At 42.4% G+C, this 26,761-nt stretch overlaps 1 protein-coding gene across 1 annotated transcript in view; it reads right to left on the bottom strand.

Moving 5' to 3' along the window:
- Positions 1–26,761, bottom strand: part of LOC134212799 (roundabout homolog 1-like) — a 331,449-nt gene that overhangs the window by 82,993 nt on the left and 221,695 nt on the right. The window contains exon 3 of the mRNA XM_062690970.1: positions 6,146–6,339. Within this exon, the coding sequence (XP_062546954.1) occupies positions 6,146–6,339 (194 nt within the window). The remainder of the gene's footprint in view (positions 1–6,145; positions 6,340–26,761) is intronic.

Here is a 26,761-nt window from a genome sequence, read left to right as displayed (position 1 = left end):
CTTCTTGAAAGGAGGCTCTGAGCCTCTTGAAAGGAGGCCTGAGCCTCTTGAAAGGAGGCTCTGAGGCCTCTTGAAAGGAGGCTTCTGAGCCTCTTGAAAGGAGGCTTCTGAGCCTCTTGAAAGGAGGCTCTGAGCCTCTTGAAAGGAGGCCTGAGGCCTCTTGAAAGGAGGCTTGAGCCTCTTGAAAGGAGGCTTGAGGCCTCTTGAAAGGAGGCTTCTGAGCCTCTTGAAAGGAGGCCTGAGCCTCTTGAAAGGAGGCTTGAGCTCTTGAAAGGAGGCTTGAGCTTTGAAAGGAGGCTTCTGAGCTCTTGAAAGGAGGTTGAAAGGAGGCTTCTGAGCTCTTGAAAGGAGGCTTGAGCTGAAAGGAGGCTCTGAGCCTCTTGAAAGGAGGCTCTGAGCTCTTGAAAGGAGGCTCTGAGCTCTTGAAAGGAGGCTTGAGCTTGAAAGGAGGCTTGAGCTCTTGAAAGGAGGCTCTGAGCTCTTGAAAGGAGGCTCTGAGCTCTTGAAAGGAGGCTCTGAGCTCTTGAAAGGAGGCTCTGAGCTCTTGAAAGGAGGCTTCTGAGCTCTTGGAAAGGAGGCTTCTGAGCTCTTGAAAGGAGGCTTGAGCCTCTTGAAAGGAGGCCTGGAGCTTTGAAAGGAGGCCTGAGCTCTTGAAAGGAGGCTCTGAGCCTCTTTGAAAGGAGGCTTTGAGCCTCTTGAAAGGAGGCTCTGAGCTCTTGAAAGGAGGCCTGAGCTCTTGAAAGGAGGCTTCTGAGCCTCTTGAAAGGAGGCTCTGAGCCTCTGAAAGGAGGCTGAGCTCTTGAAAGGAGGCTTCTGAGCCTCTTGAAAGGAGGCCTGAGCTTTGAAAGGAGGCCTGAGCCTCTTGAAAGGAGGCTCTGAGCCTCTGAAAGGAGGCTTCTGAGCTCTTGAAAGGAGGCTCTGAGCCTCTTGAAAGGAGGCTCTGAGCTTTGAAAGGAGGCTTCTGAGCCTCTTGAAAGGAGGCTCTGAGCCTTGAAAGGAGGCCTGAGCTCTTGAAAGGAGGCTCTGAGCCTCTTGAAAGGAGGCTTCTGAGCTCTTGAAAGGAGGCTTGAGCTCTTGAAAGGAGGCTCTGAGCTCTTGAAAGGAGGCTCTGAGCTCTTGAAAGGAGGCTTGAGCCTCTTTGAAAGGAGGCTCTGAGCTCTTGAAAGGAGGCTCTGAGCCTCTTGAAAGGAGGCCTTGAGCTCTTGAAAGGAGGCCTGAGCTCTTGAAAGGAGGCTTTGAGCCTTCTTGAAAGGAGGCTCTGAGCCTCTTGAAAGGAGGCTTCTGAGCTCTTGAAAGGAGGCTCTGAGCCTTCTTGAAAGGAGGCTTCTGAGCCTCTTGAAAGGAGGCTTCTGAGCCTCTTGAAAGGAGGCTTTGAGCCTCTTGAAAGGAGGCTTCTGAGCCTCTTGAAAGGAGGCTTCTGAGCCTCTTGAAAGGAGGCTTCTGAGCTCTTGAAAGGAGGCTTCTGAGCTCTTGAAAGGAGGCTCTGAGCCTCTTGAAAGGAGGCTCTGAGCCTCTTGAAAGGAGGCTTCTGAGCCTCTTGAAAGGAGGCTTGAGCCTCTTGAAAGGAGGCTCTGAGCCTCTTGAAAGGAGGCTTCCTGAGCCTCTTGAAAGGAGGCTTCTGAGCTCTTGAAAGGAGGCCTGAGCTCTTGAAAGGAGGCTTCTGAGCCTCTTGAAAGGAGGCTTGAGCCTCTTGAAAGGAGGCTCTGAGGCCTCTTGAAAGGAGGCTGAGCCTCTTGAAAGGAGGCTTTGAGCCTCTTGAAAGGAGGCCTGAGCCTCTTGAAAGGAGGCTTGAGGCCTCTTGAAGGAGGCTTCTGAGCCTCTTGAAAGGAGGCTTCCTGAGCCTCTTGAAAGGAGGCTTCTGAGCCTCTTGAAAGGAGGCTTCCTGAGCCTCTTGAAAGGAGGCTTCTGAGCCTCTTGAAAGGAGGCCTGAGCTCTCTGAAAGGAGGCTTCTGAGCCTCTTGAAAGGAGGCTCTGAGCCTCTTGAAAGGAGGCTTCCGAGCCTCTTGAAAGGAGGCTCTGAGCCTCTTGAAAGGAGGCCTGAGCCTCTTGAAAGGAGGCTTGAGCCTCTTGAAAGGAGGCTTGAGGCCTCTTGAAAGGAGGCTTCTGAGCCTCTTGAAAGGAGGCCTTGAGCCTCTTGAAAGGAGGCTTCTGAGCCTCTTGAAAGGAGGCTTGAGCCTCTTGAAGGAGGCTCTGAGCCTCTTGAAAGGAGGCTTCTGAGCCTCTTGAAAGGAGGCTTCTGAGCCTCTTGAAAGGAGGCTTGAGCCTCTTGAAAGGAGGCTTGAGGCCTCTTGAAAGGAGGCTTCTGAGCCTCTTGAAAGGAGGCTTGAGCCTCTTGAAAGGAGGCTTCCAGGCCTCTTGAAAGGAGGCTTCTGAGCTCTTGAAAGGAGGCTTGAGCCTCTTGAAAGGAGGCTCTGAGCCTCTTGAAAGGAGGCTTCTGAGCCTCTTGAAAGGAGGCTTCCAGGCCTCTTGAAAGGAGGCTCTGAGCCTCTTGAAAGGAGGCTTCTGAGCCTCTTGAAAGGAGGCTCTGAGCCTCTTGAAAGGAGGCTGGAGCCCTCTTGAAAGGAGGCTTCTGAGCCTCTTGAAAGGAGGCTTGAGGCCTCTTGAAAGGAGGCTTCCTGAGCCTCTTGAAAGGAGGCTCTGAGGCCTCTTGAAAGGAGGCCTGAGCCTCTTGAAAGGAGGCTTCTGAGCCTCTTGAAAGGAGGCCTGAGCCTCTTGAAAGGAGGCTCTGAGCCTCTTGAAAGGAGGCTGAGGCCTCTTGAAAGGAGGCCTGAGCCTCTTGAAAGGAGGCTTCTGAGCCTCTTGAAAGGAGGCTCTGAGCCTCTTGAAAGGAGGCCTGAGCTCTTGAAAGGAGGCTTCCAGGCCTCTTGAAGGAGGCTTCCTGAGCCTCTTGAAAGGAGGCTTCTGAGGCCTCTTGAAAGGAGGCTTGGGCCTCTTGAAAGGAGGCTTGAGCCTCTTGAAAGGAGGCTTCTGGGCCTCTTGAAAGGAGGCCTTGAGGCCTCTTGAAAGGAGGCTTCTGAGCCTCTTGAAAGGAGGCTTCCTGAGCCTCTTGAAAGGAGGCTTCTGAGCCTCTTGAAAGGAGGCTCTGAGCCTCTTGAAAGGAGGCTTCAGGCCTCTTGAAAGGAGGCTTCTGAGGCCTCTTGAAAGGAGGCTTCCTGAGCCTCTTGAAAGGAGGCTTCTGAGCCTCTTGAAAGGAGGCTTGAGCCTCTTGAAAGGAGGCTTCTGAGCCTCTTGAAAGGAGGCTGGAGCCTCTTGAAAGGAGGCCTGAGCCTCTTGAAAGGAGGCTTCTGAGCCTCTTGAAAGGAGGCTGAGCCTCTTGAAAGGGAGGCTTCTGAGCCTCTTGAAAGGAGGCTTCTGAGCCTCTTGAAAGGAGGCTTGAGCCTCTTGAAAGGGAGGCTTCTGAGCCCTGAAAGGAGGAGGCCTGAGCCTCTTGAAAGGAGGCTTCCTGAGCCTCTGAAAGGAGGCTGGAGCCTCTTGAAAGGAGGCTCTGAGCCTCTTGAAAGGAGGCTTCTGAGCCTCTTGAAAGGAGGCCTGAGCCTCCTGAGGGAGGCTTCTGAGCCTCTTGAAAGGAGGCTCTGAGCCTCTTGAAAGGAGGCCTGAGCCTCCTGAAAGGAGGCTTCTGAGCCTCTCTTGAAAGGAGGCTTCTGAGCCTCTTGAAAGGAGGCTTCTGAGCCTCTTGAAAGGAGGCCTGAGGCCTCTTGAAAGGAGGGCTGAGCCTCTTGAAAGGAGGCTCTGAGCCTCTTGAAAGGAGGCTTCTGAGCCTCTTGAAAGGAGGCTTCTGAGCCTCTTGAAAGGAGGCCTGAGCCTCTTGAAAGGAGGCTTCTGAGGCCTCTTGAAAGGAGGCCTGAGGCCTCTTGAAAGGAGGCTTCTGAGCCTCTTGAAAGGAGGCTCTGAGCTCTTGAAAGGAGGCTTCTGAGCCTCTTGAAAGGAGGCTCTGAGCCTCTTGAAAGGAGGCTTCTGAGCCTCTTGAAAGGAGGCTTCCTGAGCCTCTTGAAAGGAGGCTTCGAGCCTCTTGAAAGGAGGCTGAGGCCTCTTGAAAGGAGGCTTCTGAGGCCTCTTGAAAGGAGGCCTGAGCCTCTTGAAAGGAGGCTCTGAGGCCTCTTGAAAGGAGGCTTGAGCCTCTTGAAAGGAGGCTTCTGAGCCTCTTGAAAGGAGGCTTGAGCCTCTTGAAAGGAGGCTTCCAGGCCTCTTGAAAGGAGGCTTCTGAGCCTCTTGAAAGGAGGCCTGAGCCTCTTGAAAGGAGGCTTCCTGAGCCTCTTGAAAGGAGGCTTCTGAGCCTCTTGAAAGGAGGCTTCCAGGCCTCTTGAAGGAGGCTCTGAGCCTCTTGAAAGGAGGCTTCTGAGCCTCTTGAAAGGAGGCTCTGAGCCTCTTGAAAGGAGGCCTGAGCCTCTTGAAAGGAGGCTTCCTGAGCCTCTTGAAAGGAGGCTTCTGGAGCCTCTTGAAAGGGAGGCTTCTGAGCCTCTTGGAAAGGAGGCTTCTGAGCCTCTTGAAAGGAGGCTTCTGAGCCTCTTTGAAAGGAGGCTTCCTGAGCTCTCTTGAAAGGAGGCTTTGGAGCCTCTTGAAAGGAGGCTTGAGGCCTCTTGAAAGGAGGCTTCCAGGCCTCTTGAAGGAGGCTTGAGCCTCTTGAAAGGAGGCTCTGAGCCTCTTGAAAGGAGGCTTCTGAGCCTCTTGAAAGGAGGCTCTGGAGGCCTCTTGAAAGGAGGCTTCCTGAGCCTCTTGAAAGGAGGCTTCTGAGCCTCTTGAAAGGAGGCTTCTGAGCCTCTTGAAAGGAGGCCTGAGGCCTCTTGAAAGGAGGCTTCCAGGCCTCTTGAAAGGAGGCTTGAGGCCTCTTGAAGGAGGCTGAGCCTCTTGAAGGAGGCTGAGCCTCTTGAAAGGAGGCTTCCGAGCCTCTTGAAAGGGAGGCCTGAGCCTCTTGAAAGGAGGCTTCCTGAGCCTCTTGAAAGCAGGCTTCTGAGCCTCTTGAAAGGAGGCCTGAGCCTCCATTCAAGGAGGCTTCTGAGCCTCCATTCAAGGAGGCTTCCGAGCCTTTCGAAAGAAGGCTTCCGAGCCTCTTGAAAGGAGGCTTCCGAGCCTCTTGAAAGGAGGTTTCCGAGCCTCTTGGAAGGAGGCTACACGCAAAATAAAGCGTTCCCGAATTCGTGAACCAGCAAAAATACACCGTGATTTAATTCATGGATTCGGGAACACCAGTACCGTTTTCCAGAACGTTTCAGAAAACGTGATTGTACTCCCGAATCCGTGACTGTTGTTTACGAAAAAATACACCGTGAACTCGTTAGTTCACGAATTCATGAACGCTTTTTTTGCGTGTACCCAGGTTGAAATCGCTGGTCTGATACATTGACTATCTCAAAGTATAAGACTGACATTAATCTTTGCCAAAGAGTGTGACTATTTTAGTGAACAATATTGGAGTATTTTAATTATCATTTCAGGTGACGCATATTGCCCAGCTTCGTTAATTTTAAATTGAAATACATGATACAGTAGACGTTCGATAACTGCAAGTAATTTAACTGCAATTCGATAGTTGCAATAGTTTTGCAGTTATCGGACCGCCAAACTGATGTCAGACTCAATGACAGCTGCATAGCATTGCATTGCAGTCATCGAACGGCATTCGTTAACTGAAAAGTAAACATTTTGCAGTTATCGAACGGCTACTGTATTGGAATAAAAAAAACTTTTTCTTGTAATATTGTAAGATTTTTTTCAAAATTCTTGCACCATATAATAACTGATATGTTAGATTTTTGATAAACACTCCAAAAATACATCATTGAATTAATTGAAATCATCATTAATTTAAGAGATTTGCTTGTGGGGCGTATATTGACCGTACCTTCCCTATATCTTTTTGAGAAAGTCTAACTTGTCTAATGACACGAAAAGACATTCCTCTAAAAAGTTCCAAATAGTTTTCCAATCATAACGAATCACGCATGTTGCCCAAACATTAATTGTATTAAGTGGGAAGCAAACGCTGTTAAAAAACTAAAATCTGCATTCAAGCAATCCTTTCCTTACCTAAATGCCAGCATTTTTGCCAGCTTTTTCGTAACGACTCAAAACAAACTCATAAATCCAAAATCGTCTGTGCCCAAAACCGTCACACACCCGCTATGAGTTACTCATAAATCATCCTCACCTTCAGAAAGAACAGCCCGCCCGCCGGCAGCAGTATTTTGTGCGAGCCCTGCTCGGCTTTGATCGGTTCGCCGTCCTTGTACCAGGTGATGGTCGGGGCCGGTATGCCCTCGGCCTTGCAGTTGAGGGTGGTGGGCTCGTGCCGGGGCACTATCACGTCCAGCGGGTGCTCCGTAATTTTCGGGTACTCCATGGCTGCAAAGAGAGGAGAAAGAGAAACCCCTTGAGTGATAATCTCGCATTGACCGGATTACACGATGTAAATGATTTCAAATATTGATGGCGAAATGTTTATGCTGTAAATGAATGGAATGTAGGACGGGAATGGACGAAAAAAACCTTCCCAAAGGATTACCTCCGGAAAGTTCCATTACGGGTCCATCATTCCGGGTCGCTTGTGTTTGTCGGTTTCATTAAATTAAGCCGATAAGTCGGACTCATTTATAGAGAGCGTTCGGAGGCGTAAGTACCGGAATTTACCAATGTACCTGCTGGTAAAAATGGAATGAGAGCGAAAAACTAAAAACATTTCCAGCGTCGGAGTCCATATTCGTTGATTTTTGTCAGTTGCTGGGGCCGACCGTTATCGAACGACTTATAGGGCGGGTCGCCAATTGAACCGATTTTATCTAAATTTGAAATCACATTTTTTTTTATTACAACATTTAAAATTGCACTAAAACAAATTAACTTCTAAACACTAGTTTTTTTTTCAAGTGTATACCCCAATCCGCACACCCTATTGACCAGAAGAAGCACATGGTAAAAGTTTGGTCGCCCAACTAGTTGATCCTATTTTGCGCATGAAAAACTATGAAAACATCGTCATAGTCATCATCGGCGCTGTCGTCCTGATACTGTAGGGGGAAAAGCAGGTCATCAATATCAACTTTCTCCCTCAATGTGATATGAAGCAGCATCATGGCTTGGGTTCCAAACTTTCTGGAAGGCTTTTTGTCGGTGCATTTGATGCCCTCAGTCAGGAGTCAGTTTCCGTTTGATGTATGTTAGTGCTTAGTATATTTTTTGGTAGATTTTGAGATTTTATATGATTTTCAATTCGAAATGCAAACTTCCAGTTAAATGCAGTTTTGCATTTCTATTTACGAATAAACTTATTGATATTACGAACCATCCAAAACTTCAACAACTGAATGTGGGCATGTCTACACGAACGAAGTCTAGACACTATCGTCCATATGACATCATAATCCTAACTTCCAGGGAACGGCAATAGCGGCAGAAGTAAACGGAGAATTCCCATTTGCAATGTTTCTTGTAAAACAAAACACATACGATATTCTTGATGTAGTTGGTTGTGATGCTTTCGGTTTGCACGTTTCTGTATGTGCTTCAAGTGAAAATAGCTCCAGTTTTTGTGGTTTTCCGGGTTCTATCGCCACAGCACGGACCTACACCCGCAACGTGCCTCGAGGCTAGGAGTAACTAACAGAATGAGAATAGAAAGCATGAAAGCATGAGCCATGGGGAAAGGGTTGGGAAGGGTCGCATGAGAAGGGGGAAACAGTTATTTGAATGTGATTTACACAATACGCGGATTAAATATGGGAAAAGTTTAGTTTATTATGGTAATAATAAAACAATATCATGTCTAAATATCGTAACTAGGGAAAAGGGTTGTACGGATGAAGAACGGAAGTAGCAATGGTGTGGTGAGAAAGAAACTTTTGCTTGAATAGGGATGATGAAAAACGTGAAAGTTGCTATTTAAGGGAATGAGATTGGCTGTTTAGAGAGATTATTATTGCTGGAAATATTTGAGAAAGATTTGAGAAAGTTCAACGAAGCTTTTAAAAGCAAAATAAAACCTACCTCTGCCTGTGGAGAGAGTTGTGAATCGTGAGTATGTGTAGGCCGTCCTGTGCTAATTGCAAAGTACTTGAAAGCTCAATAAAATACTTCCAAAGCAGCAAGCCATCAGTTAGATTTTCACTTTAAAAGTATCCACAGCAGGAATTTCAACTCAATTGTACAAGTGCACTGAGATACTTATCCTAATGACTGATCTTAAGATCTGAATAATTTTATTAAAAATCTAAAAAAAATCTCCTAAGGAAGTTGGGAACAAATATGCGGGAAGACAACGAGAAATATTTCAGAAAAAATCATTAGATTAGACTAATATTTGACATGGCATCGTAGACCTATTTGATGGCTTCAAAATAAGTGGCTACCGTCGCACTCGTCATCGGAAAAACGTACTGCTCAACAAAATAGTGATTCAAATAATGTTCTTGGTCAAACTTATCAATGTCAAGATTGAAATCTGAGTTAATTTTGTTTTTGGGATACTTGATTAGACAGCAGCTCCAATTTCCATACGAAATAGTCTATATTATCTAAATAAATGCTAGTATCTAAATTCTAAATTGGGAACGTTGTGTCACATCTAAACCAAAAAACGAAGATATGTGTGTCGTAAAGAGTACAGCGACAGTTTTCAAGTAACTCAATCTAATATGCTTAGTCCCCCGATAACTAACGTTTAGTAGACATGTATGTGGATCGCGGAGACAATTTATATCCTTCCGCACAGCAGGTACTGAGTCGCTCCTCCAACACGGTCGCGGACGTCAGTTGCAAAACCAACGAACCCAGCGCCAAGTTCCGGTACCGACCGGCGGCGCGGCAGTGGCACTCGCTTCTGTGACGGAGGTGGTTATAATTTATTCAATTAGTGGAGCTTCAGTACGACAATCCAGAGCGATTTAGTCCCGTGATTACTTCCTCCGCGCTCTATCGTTGCCATTTTCCATTCACCGGCAATTCATTCTATGTCTTTGGCTTCGTTCCCGTCGTCGGCATCCTTTGCATCAGGGTAGTCGTTGATGATGGCAAGGACGAGCTCCTTCACACTGCTGACTGCCGGGCGCAAGTTGCACATTGATATTAAATGCTAATAACTAGCTGCTGTTGGCTTCTGCCATCCGGAACGATGCGATCTGAACTATATCTTCGGAGACATGCACACTGCAAGGCGCACACAGACACACATACACACAGCTCTGGGAAGATAACGTTGGAGAAAATTAAATCGCTGAGGCTCCTGTCAAGCGTGCTTAACCTCCCGACTTGCCTTGTTCTGTTGTAGTTTGGAACCTGGAGGAATGCCTGCACATTGAGTCGGTCGTTGTCTTAGTTAGTTGAGATGTCTTAATCCATCGACAGTTCCGTGCTTAGGAAGTGGTCGTAATGCAGCACCTGCTCGATTGTTTCGTTGACTGAGTTGATCTGGGAGAACTGTTCCTTCATTGTCTTGCTATGCTATAAGACTGGAACATATTTTACAAGGGTGAAGTACGCCACTGACAACTTCCAGAGGCATATCAACTATCGATGACTTTTCCCCTCCCAATGATAAATAATGGAGGAAGAGTCGTGTTGTGTTCTTTGACTTGTCAATGGAAGTACATGATATACTTCATCCTTACCAAGAACATGCCTGGCCGGAGGTAATACGACTTTTGCATTTGTCTTCTGTATCAGCGCTATGCACTACTTATCAATGATTATCATCATACCGAATATAATCACACATCACAATCTCCTAACAGCATTATAAAGACTGAGTTTTTACATCCAACCCTTTCCAAGGTATCACAATTTTTGCACTACTGCTCTGTTCTTCCGGAATGCGATGACAATCCAATGAAAACCACTTAAGCCTGAAAAATCACTCGGAAAACCGTCGTCATCGTCAGGAAGATAGTCTACTCATAATGGATGGGTCCGGCTGGCTGGCTGGTCGGTTGTAATCTCGAAACTCCGTGCTGCTGGTTTCGGGTGCACCCAAACCACCATCCATCGGTGGACACAATAAAAACGAATCATAACTCATCTCGCTGGCGACACATTAGCGCATTTCGCTGAAAAACTCTTGGCCGGTTGGATTATTATTGCACTGCTTGGCGAAGTAGCAGCAGCCAGTAGTGGCAGTGTTTACTCGGGCTGTTGAAGTAGCTGATGGTCGTTGGTCGTCGTCGGCGCTTTAGTATTTAGTTGTTTCGTTTTATTGTTTTTGGCTGGTTTTATTATCAGTAACTGTCTGGATTCTACCACCCATGGTGCCAGTTATTTCTTCCCAGCTTGTTACACTGTTGAGAGGGAATGAGGAAAATCTATTTGATTCTTTCTGTAGATTAGATATATTAATTTTTCATTCAGAAAATTATTCAAAATGTTGGATCTGGAAACAACATACATGTTTATCTTGATGCTACATTGATAATGTAAGGACGAAAATCTTCATTTAACTATCGCTTGCATCAATACTCAGCAGACAGCTTTGTCATTGACTCGTGTTGGTTTTGATCAAATGTTCGGCAATGCAGGCACGAATATCAAAAATAAAACTTGCCGCACGACACTCAATAGCCATTTAACATTCAAGCGAAAAAAAAAAATAAATATCGATAGAAGCTGAAAAAAAAAATTGACTTTTGGTTGATTTGTACCGGCAAATGATGATCAAAAAGATCGAAGTAGGCCTTGCGCTCAGTTGGCTGCCTTCCATTTTATGACAATGATTTTTTTCTTGTCTTGATTGCGTAAATTATTAAATTCAGCTGGTGCTACACCCCAGAAGCTTTACGGATTTAAATTCGTATACCACCGGATATACATACATGTAGAGCAAAGTGCGCGAATGTTCTATCGGAAAGTGCGGTTGTGTATTTTTAGCAAATCAATATGCAGTAATCAGTGCAGCATTGTATGTAATGTGGAGTTCTGAATTGAAGAAGTTACTATGCATCCAATAACCAAAACTTAGTACGTGCTGGATTGAATAATCCGGAAGTTTGCTTATGGATCCATTATCCAATTATAACAAGGTAGCATAAACAAATGGAGCTTTCCACGCTCGCCATAATGGCGGCTGCCATAAAATAATTTGACAGTATCTGCTTCTGACGCCGAATTGCTTTCGACGCTGCATGGTATCTTAGCAACAATTTCATTTTGTTTATTTACTGAAAAATTTTAAGAAGCGTTTGCAAACTATTTTCTACGATTTTCTAGAATTAAATTTATTTTCTATTTCCAGGGCATTTCACAATATCTTGTGATGAGCAGAAGAAGTTTTGCCAACTAATGGATGTATTTATGAGGATGACCGCAGTCTTAGACACCCGGCAATATGAATATCGGATGTTTTCGACGATTTGATATCTAGACTTCCCATGTTCAAATGCAAGAACATTATTGCCGAGAGATATACGAATTAAAATGCAATTTCAATGAAGTATTCAATCGGTGATTGCTAAATGAATTTTGATGAAAATGTTCTGTGAATATGAAAGGTTAAAGAGGCGTCAAAAACATAGCACAGAAAAATACAACTTCGCGTTTGGAGCATCTTCACCAGAAGGAAGAGCTTTCTCGTTTATGCAATGACAGTCTGCTAAAGGATTCCAGTTGAAATTAAAGCTAAAGCGTCATATTTTTTATTCATTGCAGTTCCAGAACTATTTCCTTGAACGATAAATATTGAAAATTACCAAGATTACCATCGCACAAATGAATATATTGTGCATCAAGCTTCATATGGGTCATTCCGCGCCAAGTGACCGAGAAAAACTTGCAGGTGAATACTATATGAATTCCAACCAAAATAGGTGTATCTACTTATTTTGGGCCTACATTTCGAAAAAGCATTTGATCCGACCGTTTGAGCCGCCCTCCGGCCAAACACGCCTCCCTGTTTTTGAAGATTTTTAAAAACATGCCATTTTCAATAATCGATATCTCCGCCCCTGATAAAGCTACAAAAAACGTAAGTACCAGTTTTCCGCTTGAAATTTTGTGAGGATTTTACAAAAAATATTTCAGATGCAAAGCAGTGTTGCCAACTACATTATTTTTATAAAAAAAATAAAAAATAGCATTTTTCTCAAAATACGTATAAATATTTTTTTGATTTCTCAGCGGATTTGAGTTTATCAGGCAATTTCCTGTCAGGAACACTTATCGTTACAAAGTAAAATGAGTAATTGCTGAGTTATGACGGTTTTCGTTAGGCATAATCGAAGGTTTTTATTCAGCATATCGTTCAATTCGTTCTGTAAAGGTAAACAACTATGATAATGTAGTTTTTTTAGTTTTATTCGAATAATTTACAAAAAAAAACATATTTTTGCAGCACATAATGCTTTTGAGGCCAGTGATGCCAGATTTCCACTGAATATGTTTTAATGGTTTAAAGTTATTTTTACGATTCCTGTTCATAATACTTGGTTTACAGTTCGTCTTTGATTGATAAAACGGCCTACTTTTCCATACCAACGAAATGGGTAATTTAATGACCATTATGCAACTCAAATGGGTTGCATAAACTCATTTGGGTGCTGTAATGACAAACCAACATTAGGACAGTAGTTACATGACTACATTTTGCTCAATTAGCTCTGCTTGTGGGCTACAAAGGTTCAGTTTCAATAGATCTTGAAACGAGGGGAATGCTTTGATTCCATTAACTTCAAGTTTCAAGAGAGATCAAGTTTTGCTCCCGTAAACATCAGTTTGAAGTACTCGTGGATTACACAAACACACACTGTATAAGTGCCTGCTACTCCTGCTAAAACGCATTCGGGCGGCCAATGTTCGTCGAATTTGATAAATCCAATTTAGTAAAAAAAATGTCCTTGATGAGGGCAATATTTCAGTCAGATTCGCTAGAACCAAACGCTTTTGCTTCTGCACCCGTTTTCCTCCTTCACGCACTCTTTTGTATTCTTTTTTCCCTGAACTTTTTGTGCGTGTTCTTGTTGGAGGAGATTACCCCTCTTAAGATTGGAGTAGCACAAAATACCTTTTGTGTCAACGCATTTTTTCGTGTTCCTTACAAAGCGTTCTGAACACTGAAATTCGTCTGAAGATAATAAAATTTTGATAATTATGTCAGAACATAAATTTATAATCAATAAGGAGTGGCCCATAAACCACGCTACATTTTCGAACCCCATTTTTTTGAATTCCTTAGTACAGAGGTTCCCAAATTTTTGGATATGCTAGGTGGGTCTAGCAGAATCCAATATTGTTTGCGACCCACAAGGTGCAAAATGAATTGACTTTTAGAAATTTAATAAAAAGTGAGTTATATTGAGCAAATCATAATAAATTACTTTATATTCCTTCATTGATTGGATTTGATTGGATTGAATTTAGATTTGGATTGAAATTCAAACGATTTGGATTAGTTTTGTATTGGACTGAATTTGGATAGGGTTTGGATCAGCTTTGGATTGGATTAGATTTGGATCTGAATTGGATCAGATTTTGATTGGATTTAGATTTAATTTGGATCTGATTTAAATTGGATTTGTATATGATTTGACTGGATTTTGATTAGTTTGAATTTGGTTTAGATACGGATTGGATTTCGAATAGATTTTTCAATTGAATTTATAATGTTTTTGGATTGGTCATGGATTTTGACGACCAGCTCAGTTCAGCATTCATATTTTCACCTGTTTTGGATACCTAAAGAAGGCTATTTACTTCTAAAAATGTGTTGTTCTTTAGTCATTTGTTTATTAGTATTCCAAATCTAATCATTACTTATAAGATTCAAATCTAAAAGCTGGTATACATTTTTAGGACAAAAAAGGGACTCAAGTATGAATCAAGAGTTGTCTTTCGCGGCATATCAATGATTATCCCGCGACTACCCTGGGGGTCGATAAGTGTTTTTGACAGAAAATTGCCTAATAAACTCAAATCCGCTGAGAAATTTAAAAAAATATACGTATTTTGATAAAAATGCTTTTTTTTTTACAAAAATAATGTAGTTGGCAACACTGCTTTGCATCTGAAATATTTTTTGTAAAATCTTCACAAAATTTCAAGCGGAAAACTGGTACTGACGTTTTTTGTAGCTTTATTAGGGGCGGAGATATCGATTATTGAAAATGGCATGTTTTTAAAAATCTTCAAAAACAGGGAGGAGTGTTTGGCCGGAGGGGCGGCTCAAACGGTCGGATCAAATACTTTTTCGAAATGTGGACCCAAAGTAAGTAGATACACCTGATTTGGTTGGAATTCATAGTATTCACCTGCAAGTTTTCACTTTTTCTCGGTCACTTGGCGCAAAATGACCCAAATAAGATTTACTAAAGCTGCCATATCTCAGCAACGGCGCATTTTACTTTGTATCGATAAGTGTTTCCGACTGGAAAAAGTCTGTTAAGCTCGAATCCGTTGAGAAATCGAAGAAAAAAATATACGTATTTTGAGAAAAAATGCTTTTTATTATTTTGTGAAGAAAATAATATAGTTGGCAACACTGCTCAGCATTTAAAGTATATTTTCTAAAAACTTCATCAAATTTCAAGCGGAAAACTGGTATTAAATTTTCTTGTAGCTTTATCGGGGGCTAAGATATCGATATTTGAAAATAGCATGTTTTTTAAAATCTCCAAAAACAGGGAGGGTTTTTGGTCGAAGGGCGGTTCAATCACCATGGTCATATGGTTATTCAAAATAATGGACTAAAATTAATATGTGCTAGGTATTTTTCATTATTTTTAAATAGGTTAATTGCGCGTGCTCGGTCACTTGGCGCGGAATGACCCATATTTAACTTCCTTCAGCTTTTTTTTCGTTTCCTACGCGAAATTATTTCGTATTCCCACTGGAAATTCCTTCGAATGTAAGAAATTCTTTAACATTTCAACGGTAAGTTAATTTCAAATGGCAATGGAGTTCCCCATGAAATTCGAAATGATTTCCAGACGGATTTACCTTGGACGATTTTTACGGGAAATACTTCTTAATTTACACTGCAAATTCTTCCGAATTTTCACGAGAAATTATTTTGATTTTCCACTGGAAATCATTTCGAACTTTTACGGTTGATTCTTTTGTATTTTCACAGGATTTTTCAAGACAATTTTTTTCAATCCACACGAAATTTTTTTTTCGAATTTTTACGGGAAATTCTTTCTAATGAGAATGGAGCTTCCCATTCAAAAATATTTCCCGACTAAACTCGAAAAAAAAATCTCGTGGAAATTAAAGAGTTTTGAACGTGAAAGTTTGAAAAACATGACTAGATGCAGCAAAGAAGCAAAGAAATCCCAAAATTCCTGATGTACATCTTCCATCAATGAAGATAGTTGCTAACAATATGCAGATTCGTTACATATAAATAGGTTGATGGTGCAGGGAAGTTGGACATGGGATGTCTAGTTATCAATGTTCATCGCCGAAAATATCCGAAATCCATATTACCGGTCAGATACGACTGCGGTCTTCGCATAAATACATTCATTAATTGGTAACACTCACAAATGCCACCGCTCCTAATTAGAATGTTATAAAATCGAAGGAAATAGGTTTCTAAACGCTTTTCCTGGTTTTTCAGTAAATAAACAAAATGAATTGGTTGCTAAGAGGCCCCACACACGCTCCGACAGGCTCCGACATGTTGTACAACTTTGACTCCGCTCCCAGCAAATTTGGTTCGGTCGGAGTAATGTCAGACCGTCTGTAGGCAAGTTGGCAAGTTGTACGACTGTTGGACAGACGGTTTCAAAGTTGTAAAGTTCGTCGGATTAAATCAAAACCTTTTGATTTTGCTCAGACTTCGGGTGGGCGGAGTAAAATGGTGTTGCATTGTGCGTAGTGTTGTTGTACAACACAGTGTTGTTGCTTTCTTCTCTACTGGTTTCCGAACATTTCACCGTAGAGCGCCGGCATTTTTTTAGAATTATTTGTTATCGAACCTTGAGTACGGAATTGATGTTGTGACCACATACGGACCATTTTGGCCACCGGGTGGTCCTCTGTAAGATCCGGAATATCCGTAAAAATAGTCTATTGAATAGTCTTTATGAATAGAAATTAACAATTCGTAAATTTCATCGTGGAACGCCAGTATTTTTTTAAATCATATCTTCTCGAACCCTGAATGTGGAAATGTGGAATTGATGTTGTGATCCACACACGACCGTTGTGGTCACCAAGTGGGCTGCAAGAGGATCCGGAACATGCATAAAAATGGTCAATTCGCCGAGATTTTTTAGAACCATTTGTCGTTCTAAACCCTGATTATGGAATAGGACCACACACGGACCATTGTAGCCACCAGGTGGACCCATGGAAGATCCGGAACATTCGCAAAAATGGTCGATTTGTAAATTTCTTTTTATTGGACCCTGGAATTCCTGGAGGAACTTCCGAGGAATTCCTGAGGGAACTTCCGAAGGAATTGCTGGAGGAACTTCCGAAGGAATTTCTGGAGGAACTTCCGGAGGAATTTCTGGAGGAACTTCCGAAGGAATTCCTGGAGGAACTTCCGAAGGTACTCCTGGAGGAACTTCCGAAGGATCTCCTAGAGGAACTTCCAAAGAAATTCCTGAAGGAACTTCCGGAGAAATTCCTGGAGAAACTTCCGGAGGAATTCCTAGAGAAAATTCCGGAGGAATTCAGGGAGGAATTTCCAGAGAAATTCCTGGAGGAATTTCCTGAGGAACTCCTGGAAGAAATTTTGGAGGAATTCCTAGAGGAACTTCCGAATAAATTCCTACAGGAACTTCCGAAGAAATTCCTGGAGGAACTTCCGAAGAAATTCCTGGAGAAACTTCCGGAGAAATTCCTGAAGGAATTTCCGCAGGAATTGCTGGAGGAACTTCCGGAGGAATTCAGGAAGGAATTCTCAGAGGAATTCCTGGAAGTATTTCCTGAGGAATTCCTGGAACAAATTTCGGAGGAATTCCTGGAGGAACTTCTAGATGAAATCCTGAAGGAATTCCTGGAGGAATTCCTAGAGCAACTTCTGGAGAAAATCCTAGAGGAACTTCTGGAGGAATTCAAGGAGGAACTTCCGGAGGAATTCGTAGAGCAACTTTAGAAGGAATTTCTTGAGTAACTTCCGGAATTCCTGGAGGAACTTTCGTAGGAATTCCTGGAGGAACTTCCGAAGGAATTTCTGGAGGAACTTCGGAAGGAATTTCTGGAGGAACTTCCGAAGGAATTTCTTGAGGAATTTCTGGAGGAACTTCCGTAAGAATTTCTTGAGGAACTTCTGGAATTCCTGGAGGAACTTACGAAGGAATTCCTGGAGGAACTCTCAAAGGAATTCCTGGAGGAGCTTCCAAAGGAATTCCTGGAGGAAGTGTTCTTGGAATTCTTGGGGGAACTTCCGAAGGAATTCCTGGAGGAGCTTTCGAAGGAATTCCTGGAGGAATATCCGATGGAATTCCTGGAGGAACTTCCGATGGAATTCCTGAAGGAACTTTCGAAGGAATTCACGGAAGATCTTCCGAAGGAAATCCTGAAGGAACTTCCGAAGGAATTCTTTGAGGAACTTCCGAAAGAATTCCTGGAAAACAATAAATGATTCTAAAAAAATCCGCCGGTTTACGATGAAATTTTCGAATTGACCATTTTTACCGATTATCCGGATCTTCCAGGGGACACCCCGGTGACACAATGGTTCCTGTGTGGTCAAAACATTCGTTCTCTTCTGGTTTATCTACTAACGATCCGCCTTGACCATTGTACGCTCCAGGAATAGAAAAATCACACTTGACACCGACGACGTCGCCTCAGTTCTGGGCGTAATCGCTACAGAGCATCCAGCACTGCCGCTTATAATACGCAATCTATGTGAATTTTCTTCAGATCTACTTTCGTGTTTCTATCTCCTTTACATCCTTTGTTTCATCTCCTCGCAACATGTTTTCGGAAAGCACAACAACAACAGTCGACAACATACAGTCCACTTCATCTAACCAATCCAGCGGGTCCACGTGCTGTGTTGCTTTCGAGCTAGTTCGTCCAACTCCGTGCATGAATCTAGTCGAGTGTATCACACAAGCTTCCATCCAGCAAACGTAATCATCGGTGCACTCTGGTCTCACAATATCAATTCACAAGTCGCTGTATTGTATTTCCTCCGACTGCGTTCAGGAATATACGCAGCCGCAGCAGTGAAGGTCGCCCAAGTATTTCAATTGACCGACGTTGGTAACCGCAATCCATAACCATTAGTTGAATAGGAAGAGCTGCACCGATAGCGGAGCGTGAGTGTAAGCATTTTCTCCAATGCTTCGTCATTTTCCGTAAAATTTTCATTTCTTATCTTCCCATCAATAACCGTTAAGTTTCCTCAGATCTCTGTTGACGTCCGGCAACAGTCGATGCCAGAGAAAGATCACGTCGACGATCCTTCGTTCGCCGTAACATGTGTTGCTTCCGTGTCCTTCGCTACTGCTGAATAAATGTTGGAATCGATCTCCCGCTACTCCACAACACCAAAATAGAGTGTGGATCTTAGTACATAGTTGTCAATTCAGTGGCATAACGGTTTCTGGCAGTTGGGAGAAGTAAAGCATTCGCAAGGGTGCTCTTCGTTTCAGGACATTGAAAAAATGTATCGTCAAGTGCTAGCGTCAGAGCTGGATCAACTACTGACTAAAATTGTCTGGCTCGTCACCCAGCGGGAGGGATGACGTGACACGCTGGTCCTGATATCCGACTTCGGAAAGGATATCCGTGGTGATGTTTCCAGGCACTCCGCAGTGCCACGGAACCCAAGCGAAGGTCGTGTTCAGTAGAATTTTCGCTAAGATGCTTTGGATCCGAGGGTGAATTGTGAATTGTGGAAATGACGCAGCCAGAGTCAGATAGGACGAGGATGGCTTTCCTGGACGGGTAGGTGGCGGCGATGAATACCGCGGCTGTTTCAGCTGGGAAGATGCTGCAAATAGCCGGGAAGCCCTCAGAGACAGTGAAACCGGTCCCGGTGATCCCAATGCCGACTCCACGGCCCGAAACCAACTTATCCGTAAATCTGTATTTGTAGCTACGAAAATATCTGTTAAGGAGCGCGTCAACCAACCTTTTAAGAGCCATGGAATTGTCACCCCTGCGGAAGTTGCAAGCTATGGAGATATTTGTAATGGCTGATGAGAAGTGCCAGCTCCTCGCTCCATGCCAATGGACTCGCGCCACTGGGGGAGACCGACGTAGCCCATCTTGGGCAGAATCCAGTACTCTTCAGTGAGGAGAGCGGTCCTGTATTCTCCTGAAGTGGCTGTGGCGAACAAGGCGGTTTTGCGGCAGATGGCCACCAGCGCACGGTGGCGAAACGGCAAGATGCCTGCCTCGACACAGACAGACTCGGCTGGTGTTGAGGGTAACAATCCTGAGGCTGCTCGAACGTAGGAATTCAAAGTCTGGTCATAGAGTAGGCGACTGCCGACTATCAATGATAGCCTGTCCGATCTTTAACCGGAGCCTCCTGTTGTTGGTTAGATTACAGCTTAGACAAGGTCCGAACCAAGTGAAGTGATGAAGGATCGAGAGGCTCAGCGAACTTTCACAACCTTTTTTGGGGATGGGCTGGTCTGGACAGCTCCACACGCAGAACGATATTTCTGCCACGACCTATTTCTGGACCGACTGCACCATTATGCTGGACCGGTTTGCCGCAACATCGTCATCGTGGAAGATATTCGTGGCCTCTGTTTGGTATCATGTTCCATCCCTCGATCTTATCACTTGCTCTATGACTCTCGACGAGTTATCAGAAAATTCTTTATGGTGGCACGAATGATTGAAAATGAGGTCATTTCAAACCGGGAGCCGAAATGTGTCCTCCATCTAATCGCCAAAAATCGTGATTGTGATACTCAAACTTCACCACTTCGAATGAAAATCATCGTTGGCCTTAAGAATATGTTTTACTATTAGCAATAATTATAGATGTGCTTACTTACTTACTTACTTATGGATCCTGTACACCTCCGGTGATGCAAAGGGCCGACTTGAAAGATCTCCATCCTGAGCGATGCCCGGTTATCGCTTTAACCTGTTGCCAGGTTAGATTTCGGTCGACTTCTTTTATTTCTTTATTGAGGCTTCGCCGCCATGAGCCTCTGGGTCTGCCTCTGCTGCGATGTCCCGCTGGGTTCCAGTCTAATGCTTGCTTACAGATTTCGTTTCCGCCCCTACGTAGAGTGTGGCCGACCCAGCCCCACTTCCGATCCCGAATTTCTGTTGCTATCGGCCTCTGGTGACAACGACGATGGAGCTCGTTGTTTGGGATCCAGTTGTGAGGCCACCAGGCCCGAATTATATACCGCAGGCATCTGTTAATGAACACCTGCAGCCGTTGAGTGTTCTCCACTGATACACACCATGTTTCGCTAGCGTATAACAGCACAGATTTCACGTTAGAGTTGAAAATTCGTATTTTGGTGCGTTCACTTATCTGCCTGTTTTTCCAGATGTGCACCGATCTAAAAATCCTAAAATTATCCGAAATATCCTCAGAAAATTGTTCGAAACTTTCTCGGCAATTTTTTCGGGATTTCCTCAGCAAATATGGTGTTATTCAGCAAATTTTCTAGGCACATTATTTAAAATTTCATCGAGAAATTATTCGACGTTTTCTGAATAAAATATTCGGATTTTAATCGGGATAAATTTGACAAATTTCGCGGAATTTCCTCTGCGAATTCTTTGAAGTTTCTACGAAAGTTCTCTGCAATTTACTCGGAATTTGGCAGTGCGGCGCATACCTCTATCAGCAATCATAAGTGATATAATTTCAGCTTAAATTTTGCAACTCGAGAGTCGCAATATCCGGTAATGTTTTTATCGTAGTCATAAATTACCTTCACTTCATAGTGCGATGCTTCGTATGAATGCTACAGTTATTCAATACTTCCACATGAATAACAACGAATAAAATGCAACTGCTTGAGGAATCAAAATTTCCCCAGGCAGCATAATTTGCTTCAGCACACCACAACAACTCAACCGACTCAAGAGCGGATGCCAATCGTAATACACTAAACTACAGAACCGGCAAGGCAAACAAACCACGGCTGAATCGCTGGATTCAGTTTTTTTTGCTGCTGCTCGACTGCCATCCAGCAGAAGGAGCAGCAACAGAAGCGGCAGCACATTTCGTTGTTTGCCGGCGTCAGGACATTTTATGACTTGTCACACGAATCCGTCGCGTCGCTTATATTTTCTCCTGGCGGTGTGGCCGTTGTGCATACCATCGATGCTCTTTATTTCTGCGGTCGCTGGGTGGCGAGAGAGCATAAAAACGCAAGCCATTTCGATTGTATTTCGGTAGGTATTTGCTGCAGCTTGTTGAAGTTTATTGGAAGAACGCGATCCGTTCGATGTCCCCTAACCACCGTCGTCGCCCCTCATATGAAATAAGAATCACAAATATTAGTTAGCTGCTCCTGTTCTGAAGGTACGGGAGTTGTTGTTTTTGTAGATGGGTTTCTTTCGGGATGGCACACAGTGTTCAGGTATTAGAGAAAACATAAAAATTCCATCTAAGAACTCAATGTTTTCCCTCAATTGTTGCATTTTTTTCAACGCCGAATTTTTAGGCTTACCTGCAAGCCTTAATACATTCAACCTTATAAACCTTGTTAGCCTTAAAATACAATAAGATGTGAACATTTTTCAATTAATGCACAATTAATATCTTTTATACCACTGTGCAATGTAAGGCAGTGCCTTGGCTACCTCCGAAGAAAGAGCAATGTGTACCTTCCACTTCGGTAAGGGAAGTTATGTCTCGAGTGGTGCCGTGCTACGACGCGACCACCACCATAGCACACCGGTCCGTATTGACGTTTATTAGTTTTATCCCTCCTGGTTTGTTAGTTTTATTCGCGCAAAGTGGGTAGAGGGTAAGTAAGTAGCAGCATAAGTGGTGCGCCTCTAATGAACGAGTTCACCCAGGTCCTGGCGAACTTTACGAGCGCTGCTACCTGAACATGGTTTGCATAAGCAATGAAATAAGCTCCTTGCTTTCCATATTTTTGATGATCTATTGGCAGTAAAACGAGGTTGTTTATTGAGAAGCGTCACATAAATAGGATAACCCCTGTTTACGAGGGTTAATTTGAATAGGTGAAGTCAACTACGAGAGGCACTACAAACTACTTTGGGAGGCAGCGAGCTGTTCAACTATCTCGTTGTTCTGTCAATTCGAACCGATTACGGAGAGAATTTGTTTGATGTTCAGCAGCATGGTCTACCGCACGAATCTGCTCCAGTGGCTGTACGAATCAATTACACGCCAAGTAGACATAAATTTCAATCAATTTTGCGATTGCTTGCCAGCGGGCACAGAGCAAATCCATCCATCAGGCCAATAACTTTTGTACTTTTATAGAGACACATATTGGGCACACATTGACGAAGAGCATAGATGAAGTAAAAACAGTTCGACAGCGAAACGAACGAACGATGAACTTTACAAACACGCGTTCGCGCACATCTGCAATAGCAAAAATCGAGAGCAATTTAATTGAACTTTAATTGAAGCATAAAAACAGATAAACACAACTGATCGAACCCCGGAACCAAGATGAATACACCACTAGGTGTTCCAATCTGCCAAATTCACGATTCAGCCATCTTGGATTTTAGTATGGGAGAGCCAGCCGGTTTGTTTATGTTTTGCACCGAAAATGAATTTTTCACCCCCGCCTTCTTCTCGCTCATAAATTGGGCAGATTGAAACACCTAGCTGTGTATTCATCTTGCCCGGAACCATGCCGCACTGGGCTGCTTCTAGGCTAGAGCAGGCAGTGAGTGTGGTGACATACAATTTGCCAGCAAAGGAACATTGTCGCGATGAGCTTGTCAACGGCAAGCTGTGCGTGGGAATTTGAATCAATTTGTGCACGTGTCATGATGGGCTCTTTGTGCTTCGGTGTGCCATCTTGGCGTTTTGATTCCAACCGCCCCTCTTGGTTGCAACTGTGAGCTGATGCGAGATGATACGACATGAAGGGGTCAGAGAGCATGGGATAAAAATAACATAAAGGTGCATGACCGAAAATATGAAGGGTACAATATGGATAAATAAATAAACAAAGTCAGATGTTACTATTATTGGTGACATTTTTACGTCAAAATGTCGTTTTGCAGCAACAGTTGCAATGAGAATAATTCAAAACCAAAAGCTGGAGAGCAATCGTCATGGGCTTCTGTCTACAGCTGTTATTAAAGTAAGTATAATATGTTGATGTTTCCACGGTGGCCTGAAAAGGTTTTTTCTGGATTGTTATAAAGATAACAATAACAGATAGCTATGTTGAGAAAAATATTTACGCTCCTTTAGTGGAATGTCTTCAACGAGTTTAGTACTTTCCATTTAATTACGGTCTCACAGTTGAGGTCGAAATTCGTATCTTGCAAAGATAACAAATCGTAGTGGAATTCAATGGAAAGTACCAAACTCATCTTAGACAGTGGAATAACTAAATGGCAAAATAAAAATAAATACCCATATTAACTCTGCCGTTTTTAGGATAATGGAAATTCATTCGAATTTCCAACGGAAATTCATTCGAATTTTCAACGGAAATTCATCCAAACTTCCATCTGAAATGTCATTCAAATTTCCAACAGAAATTCATTTGAATTGCCAACGGAAATTCATTCGAATTGCCAACGGAAATTCATTCGAATCTCCAACGGAAATTCATTCGAATTCTGAACGGAAATTCATTCGAATTCCGAACAGAAATTCATTCGAATTCCGAACAGAAATTCATTCGAATTTCCAACGGGAATTCATTCGAATTTCCAACGGAAATTCATTCGAATTTCCAACGGAAATTCATTCGAATTTCCAACGAAAATTCATTCGAATTTCCAACGGAAATTCATTCGAATTTTCAACGGAAATTCATTCGAATGTTCAACGTAAATTCATTCGAATTTCCAAATTAAATTCATTCGAACTGCCAACGGAAATTCATTCGAATTTCGAACGGAAATTCATTCGAATTTCGAAAGGTAAACAATTCGAATTTCTAACGGAGGTACATTCGAATTTCCAAAGGAAATTCATTCGAATTTCTAACGAAAATTCATTCGAATTTCCAACGGAAATTCATTCGAATCTTAAACGGACATTCATTCAAATTTCCGACGGATTATCATTCTCATTTCCAACGGAAATTCTTTCGCATTTCCAACGAAAATTCATTTGAATTTCCAACGGAAATTCATTCTAATTTCCAACGGAAATTCATTCGAATTTCAACGGAAATTCATTCGAATTTCCAACGGAAAATCATCCGAGTTTCCAACGTAAATTCATCCAAATATCCAAAAGAAATTCATTTGAATATCCAACGGAAATTCATCCGAAACTCCAATGGAAATTCATCCGAAATTCCAATGGAAATTCATCCGAGTTTCCAACGGAAATTCATCCAAACTTCCAACGGAAATTCATCCAAATTTCCAGCGGAAATTCATCCGCTTCTCCAACGAAAATTCATCCGAATTCCAACGGAAATTCATCCGAATTTCCAAAAGAGATTCATCCGAAAATTATCCGTATTTCCAACGGAAATTCATCCGAAATTCCAACGGAAATTCATCCGAATTTTCAACGGTAATTCATCTGAAATTCCAATGGAAATTCATCCGAGTTTCCAACGGAAATTCATCCAAACTTCCAACGGAAATTCATCCAAATTTCCAGCGGAAATTCATCCGCTTCTCCAACGAAAATTCATCCGAAATTCCAACGGAAATTCATCCGAATTTCCAAAAGAAATACATCCGAAAATTATCCGTATTTCCAACGGAAATTTATCCGAATTTCCAACGGAAATTCATCCGAATTTTCAACGGAAATTCATCCGAATTACCACGAAAATTCATCCGAATTTCCAACGGAAATTCATCCGAATTCCCTACGAAAAATCATCCGAGTTTCCAACGAAAATTCATCCAAAGATCCTACAGAAATTCATCCGAATTTCCAACGGAAATTCATCCAAATCACCAACGTAAATTCATTTGAACTGCCACTGAAATTCATTCGAATTGCCAACCGAAATTAAATCGATTTTCAATGGCAATTCATTCGAATTTCGGACGGAAAATCATTCGAATTTCGAAAGCAAATTCATTTTAATTTCGTACGAAAATTCATTCGAATTTCGAACGGAAAGTCATTCGCATTTCGAACGGAAATTCATTCAATTTTCGAACGGAAATCCATTCGAATTTTGAACGAATTTCATTCGAATTTCCAACGGCAATTCATTCGAATTTCCAACGGAAATTCATTCGAATTTCGAACAGAAATTCATTCGAATTCCGAACGGAAATTCATTCGAATTCCGAACAGAAATTCATTCGAATTTCGAACGGAAACTCATTCGAGTTTCGAACGGAAATTAATTCGAATTTTCAACGGAAATTCATTTTAATTTCAAAAGGAAATTCATTCAAATTTCGAATGGAAATTCATCTGAATTTCCAACGGAAATTCATTCGAATTTCCAAAGGAAATTCATTCAAATTTCCAACGCAAATTCATTCAAATTTCCAACGGAAATTCATTCAAATTTCCAACGGAAATTCATTCGAATTTCCAACGGAAATTCCTTCGAATTTACGGAAATTCATTCAAATTTCCAACGGAAATTCATTCAAATTTCCAACGGAAATTCATCTGAATTTCCAAAGGAAATTCATTCGAATTTCCAACGAAAATTCATTCGAGTTTTCAACGGAAATTCATTCGAATGTTCAACGTAAATTCATTCGAATTTCCAAATTAAATTCATTCGAACTGCCAACGGAAATTCATTCGAATTTCGAACGGAAATTCATCCGAATTTCCAAGGGAAGTTTATTCTAATTTCCAACGGAAATTCATTCCAATTTCCAACGGAAATTCATTCCAATTTCCAACAGAAATTCATTCCAATTTCCAACGGAAATTCATTCCAATTTCCAACGGAAATTCATTCCAATTTCCAACAGAAATTCATTCTAATTTCAAACGGAAAGTCATTCGATTTACCAATGGAAATTCATTCGATTTACCAATGGAAATTCATTCCAATTTCCAACAGAAGTTCATTCGAATTTTCAACGGAAATGCATTCAAATTTCCAACGGAAATTCATTCGAATTTCCAACGGAAATTCATTCGAATTTCCAACGGAAATTCATTCGAATTTCCAACGGAAAATCATCCGAGTTTCCAACGTAAATTCATCCAAATATCCAAAAGAAATTCATTTGAATATCCAACGGAAATTCATCCGAAACTCCAATGGAAATTCATCCGAAATTCCAATGGAAATTCATCCGAGTTTCCAACGGAAATTCATCCAAACTTCCAACGGAAATTCATCCAAATTTCCAGCGGAAATTCATCCGCTTCTCCAACGAAAATTCATCCGAAATTCCAACGGAAATTCATCCGAATTTCCAAAAGAAATACATCCGAAAATTATCCGTATTTCCAACGGAAATTTATCCGAATTTCCAACGGAAATTCATCCGAATTTTCAACGGAAATTCATCCGAATTACCACGAAAATTCATCCGAATTTCCAACGGAAATTCATCCGAATTCCCTACGAAAAATCATCCGAGTTTCCAACGAAAATTCATCCAAAGATCCTACAGAATTCATCCGAATTTCCAACGGAAATTCATCCAAATATCCAACAGAAATTCATCCGCACCCAAACCCAAAATTCATTCTTATCTTCAACGGAAATTTTACGGAATATCAAACGGCAATAGATCCAAATTTACAACGCAAATTCATCCAAAATTCCGTATTTCC

Source organism: Armigeres subalbatus, chromosome 2 (assembly GCF_024139115.2).
Source record: "Armigeres subalbatus isolate Guangzhou_Male chromosome 2, GZ_Asu_2, whole genome shotgun sequence".
Taxonomy (NCBI): domain Eukaryota; kingdom Metazoa; phylum Arthropoda; class Insecta; order Diptera; family Culicidae; genus Armigeres; species Armigeres subalbatus.
This window is presented reverse-complemented; position numbering and strand designations above follow the sequence as displayed.